The 8,083-nt window shown below is 64.5% G+C and overlaps 1 protein-coding gene across 2 annotated transcripts; it reads right to left on the bottom strand.

The window, feature by feature from the left end:
* Positions 1-2,756: 2,756 nt before the first annotated feature.
* On the bottom strand, positions 2,757-7,851 carry SC5D (sterol-C5-desaturase). 2 transcript variants are annotated; one of them, XM_076358573.1, is made up of 5 exons: positions 7,806-7,851; positions 6,681-6,898; positions 5,550-5,682; positions 4,943-5,043; positions 2,757-4,594 (listed from the first exon to the last, which is right to left on the bottom strand). In XM_076358573.1, exons 2-5 carry the CDS (start codon positions 6,888-6,890, stop codon positions 4,169-4,171), a joined length of 870 nt encoding a protein of 289 aa, XP_076214688.1. In that variant the 5' UTR covers positions 6,891-6,898; positions 7,806-7,851; the 3' UTR covers positions 2,757-4,168. The 2 variants fall into 2 exon arrangements, with proteins under 2 accessions (XP_076214688.1, XP_076214689.1); XM_076358574.1 differs by having other exon boundaries at positions 7,802-7,846.
* Between the last annotated feature and the right edge of the window lie 232 nt (positions 7,852-8,083).

Raw genomic sequence — 8,083 nt, 5'->3', positions numbered from 1 at the left:
TTGTCGTTTGCCAGGGCCCCAGGGTTTAGAGGGGAATGAAAGGAGCCATGGGGTAGGGGAGCGTGAATCTGGGGCGACGGAATGCAACAGAGTCCGAAGCAGCGGGTGCACGCTTGAGGCCTCCTCAGAGGCACCGGGGTCGGCGTTGGCTGGTTGCAGGGCTGTGTGGCCAGGTGCCTCCGGGAGAGAGGGGGTGGAGGAACAAGGGCTGCGTGATGGGAAGCGGGCGAGCTGGGTGGGCAGCAACGCAAGGACCACAGCAGGGCGGTCCTGTCAGGCTCCGTAGCTTTCTGCGTGTCTCATGGAATTGTCCTCGGCATGCTGCTGCACCTCATGCAGTCTCCAATGGCTCTGGGCCACCCTGCGCTTGTCCTCTGGCAGAGCTGATGCAGTGAAGCCGCTCCTGCCTCTGGGCCCCACGCTTTTGGGGCAACGAGGAGGAAGAGGAAGGCCATCCATGCAGGTCCCGCTCCTGCTGCCGGCATGCCATGAGCAACACCTCCATCTTGTGGTAACAGCAGCATCAGGGTCCCAAATGCAGAATAGTGTCTCTCCGTGGCACGGTGCCCTGAGGCCACAGGGGAGGATGCACCCCCGTGCCGGCGGTCTCAGCATGGCACATGTGTGACCGGGAGGCCCCGATCTGCCTGTCCTCAGGTGTTGCGGTGCTGCAGATGCATCCCTTTGTCCGGCAGGGACGCAAGGTGCCCTGGCCGTGCTCAAGTAGGAGGACTGTGGGAGGCCACAGGGTCTCCTCATGCTAGGGGTGATGCCGTTTCATTCGTAGGAATTTCCCGCAAGGTGCCAGCCGCCGAGGGTCACCGCTCACCCTACAGCTCCCGGGACGGGGCGCCTGCCCCTGCCTGCTCTCTGGGGTTTCGACGGGTCAGGGCAAGTGCGACTTGCAATAAAAACGAGGGGCTTTGTCCTAGCTGGACGGAACCATCGGGGTGACCCTGCAACCAGTCCCCGGGGATTTCCTGTGGGCATTTTCATGAGGGCCTGGGCACAGGCAGGTCGCCCGTGGGACGGATGTCAGCGAGAGGCAGCAGGGGCCGGTGGAGCCAGGCGGGGTGGCGACTTGGCTGGGCTCATGCTGCCCACTGGCTCTGATGTGGCCAGGTTTGGCTCTTGGATGCCTCTCACTCTCCAAGTGTCTTCCCAGGGACTGTCCGTCCTGAGCGAGACATGTGCCCGAACCCTCTGGCTGTTACTCCCAATGGTTTTGTGCGCATGGGGTTTAGGTGTCAGCAAGGCCATTGCCGTGCACTAGGCCCAGTGAAGGCGGAGAGATGGGGTGATGAGAAGGCCCAGGGCTCTTCCCAAGGGTCTAATGTTGTTAGGGAATTGGGCCCCTGGTTAGCGTGGTGGTTCGCAGAGGTCAGCGATGTCACTGTGTTTGATCTGGGCCTTGCCTTGACCCTTGGCAGTTCTCTGGGCTCCAGGTTAATCAGCGAACAGAGGTCAGGGTTCCTGTGCACGTAGGGGAGAACAAGTTGTCGCAGGGAGGCGAAAGCAGAGCACAGCCCAGGCAGGGGACTGCTGGCAGGAGAACGGGACTCTCGGGGTGGTTGGCACAGGAGATCCCCCTGGCATCTCCTCGCAGGATGGGTGTCTCTCGCACTCGTTGGGTGCCGTGTGGCATAGCAGTGTCACCTCGAGCCGTACCCCGCCAGGGGGTTGGCTGAGATGGGGTGGGGAGCAGAGGGTCCGTCACCATGGCGAGGGACCGCGAGAGGGGCCTCTGTCCCAGGTACGGGTGACATGGCTCTGGCGACCGGTGAAGTTGCCACGTGCCTGAGTGCCAGTTTCCCTGAGATGGGAAGCGTTGTACAGGGGGACCAGGGCACATGTGCCAGCGCCAGCCGGCGCTTTGAGGGAAGGTACCGATCCGCACAATCCAAGGAGTGGAGAAAGGATGGGTATCAGATGGGACATGTAGTAGGGGACAAAGAGAGAAGAGGGGGTCAAGGGCCAAGGCCGCTGACGCGGGTGAATGGGAACGGCATGGTGAGTCCCTGGGACGCCATCCGCGACATCGGTGCCGGGCACTTGCCAGGGTCACCTCCCTTTTCCGCTGTGACAGACGCAGAGCGACGACAAGCGTGGGGTGGCCGGCGAGGACTGGGTTGGCATTGGGCAGTCAGGTTTGGCCGTTCGCACGGCAGGCAGGCTGGTGCAATGTGGCATCTGCACTAGTCGGAAACCCATGTGCGTCCCTTAAAAGTGCCCGGCAGGAGCAGGGTAGGTGGCAGTAAGTGTCAGGTTCGTCAGGAGGGGTACCGCTGTTGGCATCCCGCCTCGGGCTGGGAAGCCAAGAGCTGGGCGCTGTCACCGTGTGGGGACATGGTTACGTGTAAGGAGGTCCGGGGGAGTGGAGGCAGCTCGGTGGGAGGCTGGGGAGCCCCGTGTCCCCTGGGTGCTTCTCACCTGGTGCCGAGGCCTCGTCCTCTCCGAGCCACGCGGGGCGCGACAGGGATGTTGGTGGGGCCCCCGAGGCTCTCGGTGTCCATACCTCACATGTGGAGGGGTCGAGACTCTGTGGCTGATCCGCAGGAGAAGTCAGGGGTGCTGGCAGTTGGTGATATTTTCCCCATCCCCTTTGCCGTATCGGCAAGGGGGGAGGGGGCGATGCGCATGTTTGCTGCCGGAATGGCATGGGGTAAGCCTGTTGTGGGTGTTGTAGGGGAGAAATAGGGTGCCCCAGCAGGCTTTGTATGGCATCGGAAGCGAGGGCAAAGGGACCAAATGGCAGCCAAGTCGGCAAGTGAGATTTATTGAACACGAGTCGGACCCAAAGCAAGGGCGACCGGGTTTCAGCAGGAAGCACACTGGAAGTTAAGGGGGAAAGTCGGCCACGAACCCTCAAGCGAGGAGAAGACCCTGCCCCTCACCTCTGGGCACCTGTTCCTCCCCCCCCCCCCCCCCAAAGTTCTCAGGGAGCTCGAGGGACCCATGGGACTCAAAGCACATCTTTGTCCTACAGGCCTGCCATTTCTGGGACACGTCCTGTCAGCACCCCGCAGGACATCCCCAGGCGAGAGGAAGGAGGAGAGTGCGTCGAGTGCCGAGGAGTCCCGCCGCATCTTGAGGCTGAGCCCTTGCCATGCCAAGGAGCCGTCGGAAGGACCTGTGCCGTCTCCGAAAGGTAGGCGTTTGCGGCTTTTTTCGCGAAATGCAGCTCAGAAAAAAATGTAGCATCGTCAGCCTCTTGACTGGACGTGACTCGACTCGTCCCGACGGACTCTGCGACAGCAACAGCGAATCGGCAACGACGGCACACAGCACGGACGGATGGAGACCCTGCCACATGCCATGTTATTGTTCTATTTGTGCCATGTTATTGTTGTTTTTGTAAAGCAGCAGCACAGTACCAAAGCAGCGCAGGGACCTTAGCAGAGATCCAAAAGCAGCCGGGAGGGGGATCAATAGGGGGAGCAGGGCAGGTTTGTGGTGTAGAGCGAGGCTGTAACTCAGCAGCGAGGCCGTCTGCCACTGTTTTGGGAGCAGGCGCAGGCCGGAGCACTCACCGAAGCCATCCGCTGCCATTGCGTGAGTCCCTGCCGGGCAGGGGTTCGCAGCCCAGAGATGTCCAATATTGGTAGCTGGATGGGTGGCATTTACCACGTCGGAGGCGGCCTGGGTGTGGGGAGTAGCAGGGGCATGTGGCGGTCAGGTCTCGATAGCAACAGCCCCACATGGCATCAAGGTGTGCGGGTATCACATGAGGCTGTGGTAAGGGGTCGGCGTCCAAGAACCAGAGGCCTTGCTGAGCAGAGTGCCCACAGGGCGGTCCGGTGGCAGCATGAGAAGCAGGAGGGAAGTCGTTCTGCGGGTTGTGCCAGCAGACCTCCGAGGTTGGTGGGTGTCAGGTGTCAGAGGCGGTAGGGACCGAATGTCAGCACACATAGCAAGCGGGGACAGGGAGCCCGGGGTTTCTGTCCAGGGTGGGAGGCCTGCCCAGGGTGCGAGTGCCCGTCAGCCTCCGAGTGCATTGCCCCAGCCATGCAAGCGGCTTTGGGTGCCAAGAATCGCCCCGCACCGGTCGTGCTGTCAGGGGACAGGGGCTCTTTGTCCGTGGGAAAGTAGTCTCAAGAGGCCAGGGAGGAACGGGACGAGATCCAGCTGGGGAATCTCATCCCGGAGAGGGGCCAGGCCGCGGGGAACCCTACTCGGTCTTGGTGGCCGGGGGGCCATTGGGTGCCCTTGGGCCCTTCTCTCGGAGCTTGCGCAAGTAGTCGTGGGGGCCTTTGCCCTCGAAGGCTGTGGGGCTCTTGTAGGAGCCGCCGATCTTGTCCCAGAGGGTGAAGTACTGCCCGTAGTTGTAGTCAAAATACAAGTGGTGGTCGGTGTGGTGGGCTGATCCATTGATGACGTGCCGCAGGAGGCGGGGGACGCGGTAATCGCCATCATGAATGGAGATGGTCCAGACGTTGACAAAGATGTAAAGGCCCAAGTAGGTGACTTTGTGCAGAGGAAAGAGGAAGGGGTAGATGTGGTAGGGCAGGCTCTGCATGAAGCCATCGACAGGGTGGAAGGCGTGGCTGGCGAAGGGCGTCGCGATCTTCCAGAGGTGGTGGGGCTTGTGAAAGCGCTGCAAGGAGAGGGCATGCCGTCGGTCCCCAAGGCGGGGGCGGGCGTGGGGCCTGTGTGGGCCAGCCCCTTTTAGGGGGTCCCCCAGCCGGGGACAGACTCGCCACCCAGGAGCCGAGGGGGCCACGGGCTATTGCCGCCTGAAGAGGGCGGGAGAGGCGTGTGTGCCCAGAGCAGGCCCTAACGGGCTCTCGGCTCCTGTCACGTCATGGACCGAGGCAAGGCCTTGTTCAGCCAGGCTGAACCCCTCATTCCCCCCGGGGCATGTGTTCCCTGGGATGAGCGGCTCGGCTGTGGCCCCAGCGCAGGGCAAGGGCTGTCGCCTGGAGCCCACCATCCCGTCTCGTACCTTATAGAGCAGTTTGTGGTGGAGACCGCGGTGTATCCAGTAGATGCCCATGTCAGTGAAGAAGAGGAAGGACAGCATGCTGAGGAAGACGCCTGACCAGCCTGGGGGAACAGGGATGTTAGGGTTGGTGCCCAGAGGTGGTGAGGGCCATCAAGGAGCCAGGGGGCCGTGGGGGCCGGGGAGGCGTGACAGACCTCACGGCGGGGTCCGTCCCATCAAGGAGACGTGGCGAGAGGGTTGGATGGTCTCCCATGGCTCGGGGAAAGCAAGTTGGGTGACAGTTTGTTGGGAGCTGTGCCCAGGGAAGGGAAGGCCTTCTTTTGTGGAGGGGGGCACATGTCGAGCAGGCCGTTGCACCCCTTCCCTAAGCCGGGGCTGGGGTGGTGGTGGGCACCTCCTTGTGTGGGCCTAAAGGGAACTTGGGACAAATAGATGGGACCAGGTCGAGGCAGGAGGTACCCAGGTGGATTTTGTGGGGCTCATACGAGCTGTGCCGTCATCAGGAGAAATGGGGGTACACTGCCTGCCCCGGGGGGGCCGAGGGAGGCAACCCGGGTGGCGGGGAGAGGGCACTGGCCTGATGGAAGAGCACGGGGGAGCAGCTCACCGTATGGGGAGTCCTCGATGTTGTCATAGAGCTTGCTGTAGCCCCGCACCTCGGCGAAGAACAGGGCGACGGTGGGCACGCTGATCCAGGGGAGGGAGCGCAGCGCATAGGCAATCTCCCGACGCACCTGGTTCTGCGGGGGGCGGCAGCAGAAGAGAGGTGTCAGGGGGAGAGGGCGTACCAGGAGCCAGGCAGAGATCCGAGAGCCCCAACGCCCTGGCCCCTCGCGAGGCAGGGAGGGCTGGTGTCTCGTCTGCCAGTCGGCCTCTGGCACGGGCACTTTGCCGCGACGTCCATGCTGCGGTGTGGGGCGTGGCATGCCACCCGTTTGGGGAGATCCGTGCTCGGGGCAGGGCCGGCACTGGGTGCCGGGTCTAGTATGGTGTGCAAGTGGTACTTGTTTCCAGTCAGGCATGACCGAGGGCCTCGCATGGGTGGGCACTGGAGGGCCGAGAGGCTGTTTGTTGTCACGGGTCAGGCGGCTGTCAACTTGCAAAAGCGGGGCGCTGAGACGGGCATTGGGCTGTGCGTGTGTGTTGGCGGCCAGCCTCAAGCCATGATGTGCGTGCGTGCAGGGGAATGCAGGGCGCCAGGGTGGGCATCGTCAGTTTGGGTGCATGAGGGGACAGTGTACTTTTGGAGCGGCCAGGGACCCCAGGGCTGCCGCTGTTTCTGGAGCAAGGTGGTTTGTGGCAGTTGAGGATGGAGAGTGGGATGTGACGGGTGTATCTGTGGGGCCGGGTGTTTGGCAGGCAGGGGGGTCCGGCGTCTCTGCTGGGCCCCGATGTCAGTGGTGGGCTCTGAGCTCATCTCAGTGTCCCTGTGTCTTCAGGGGGTTTCTAGGGACTCGGTTTGGTGGTCAAGAGAGGGTCTTGTGAGCCGTGTGCAGGGTGGGGGTTGGTACATGGGAGAAAAGCGTCCCTCGAGATGCAAGCGACAGCAGATAGCAAACAGGCAGCGGGGACAGCCCGCACCATGGCGTCAGAACGTGTCATATGGAACGGCCTCCGACCAGAGGACGGCGAGGGGGATGCCGGTGGCATGCGGCACGGGCAAAGCAACGCGAGCAGACGCGCTGGGGGGGCCTGGGTGAAGTAGAGAGCCAGGGGAGGCGGCGCAGGGGACACCTACCTCTAGGAACTGGGGATGTTTCTTGAGTTCATGGTCAAAGATGAAGTAGTAGCTGAGGGTGCCAAAGAGCAGGTAGAGGGTGAGCGCCCCCAGGTTGGTGATGACGAAGAGGCTGAGGAGCTGGCGGCAGGGCTCGCCTTCGGGCCAGCCGGCAGGGTACACATAGGGTGTGAGGACGTGCCGGTCGGCGGCATCCAGGACCAGATCCATGGCAGCTCCTGCAGGAAAGGGAGAGGGTCAGCGTGACTGGTCGCAGAAGGGGCAGAGAAGGTGTCCCCTGTCTCTCCAGCCCCTGTCCGTCCCCGGGGCTGTAAGGGCCCGGTCCAAGTTTTACAGAAGATTGGGCGCCCACCGGGGCGTGGGCGGCGGGGAGGTCGGCCGTCTGTCCGGGTCACCTTAGCCAGGTCTGTGAGGTGTGTCCGGGAGATGTAGGTTGCAGGATATAGGGATGTAGGTTCCTCTGCATTGGAGGATGCAGAGGAGTGGGGGCTGCCCTGTTTCCGCTTCCTCTCGCTGTGGGACAGGGCACGTGTGGCAGGGTCCCATGCCGGGGAAAGGGTGGCAGCGGGATGTAGGTTTTGGGGAGCAAGGCCTCCTTCTTGGGCAGCCTGTGGCATGCGGGGGTGTCTGTTTCAGTGGTCTGGGGCCCCCGGGCCGGTTTTGGGTCCCGCAGGGCGATTTCAGTAGCGCTCCTCGGGGGTCCCGGTACCGGTGTGGAAAGCCCCCGCCAGAGACGGGACCGTGCGCGGGCAGGGAGGGCGGCGGCGAGGGGGGCGAGGGCCACGCCGCTTGCGTCGGTGCACGGCGCGGGGGGTCAGTGTGTTTTGGAGGCGCAGGCGACACGGCAAGTCCTTCCCACGCCGCCGCGGGGCCCGGAGCTGCGGCGGGGGGGGGGCGGCCCGTTGCAGGGGCTGTGGAAACGAGGCGTCCCGCGGACCCGAGCCGTGGGTGACACTGTCGGCGCGGTGCCGCCCACGGGAGCTCAGCCCGCGGGTGGGCGCGTGCGTGCCGGCGCGGGGGCCGTAGCGCCGTGGCCGTGCCCGGGGAGCGGAGCCGTCGCCGGGGCCGCCCGACCCGCGGTGCCCCCCCGCGCCCCCTCCCCGCGCCCCGTCCCCCGGTACCTGCCTGCGGGTCCCGGCGCGGCGGTGGGCGGGGAGGGGCGGCGCCGCCCGGTAGCGCCACGCGACGTCACCGCCGGAGCGGCTCGCGCCACCGCGGGCGGTGACGTCGCGCCGGGGGCGGGACGCGGGGACGGCGGGGGCGGGGCCAGGGCGTGCGCCGCGCCGCGGGGGGGGGCCGTCCGGTGTCCCCGGGTCCCTCGGGCGATGTGGGAGGGAGGGAGGGAGGGGGGCAGGTTGGAGCGCGGGGGCGATTTTGGGCCCCTTCCCCGCTGTCCGCTTAGC

Source organism: Aptenodytes patagonicus, chromosome 23 (assembly GCF_965638725.1).
Source record: "Aptenodytes patagonicus chromosome 23, bAptPat1.pri.cur, whole genome shotgun sequence".
In the NCBI taxonomy this organism is placed as follows: domain Eukaryota; kingdom Metazoa; phylum Chordata; class Aves; order Sphenisciformes; family Spheniscidae; genus Aptenodytes; species Aptenodytes patagonicus.
The sequence above is the reverse complement of the archived record's forward strand: the minus strand, read 5'-3'. Positions and strand labels throughout refer to the sequence as shown.

Excerpts from the sequence above, each read along its gene's own strand:
- SC5D (XM_076358573.1), bottom strand. The coding sequence starts at position 6,890 with ATGGATCTGGTCCTGGATGCCGCCGACCGGCACGTCCTCACACCCTAT. Across the intron at positions 5,683-6,680 it reads AACATCCCCAGTTCCTAGAG|AACCAGGTGCGTCGGGAGAT; the intron begins GTAGGTGTCCCC and ends CGCCCCCCGCAG. Across the intron at positions 4,595-4,942 it reads ACCACAAACTGCTCTATAAG|CGCTTTCACAAGCCCCACCA; the intron begins GTACGAGACGGG and ends CTCTCCTTGCAG.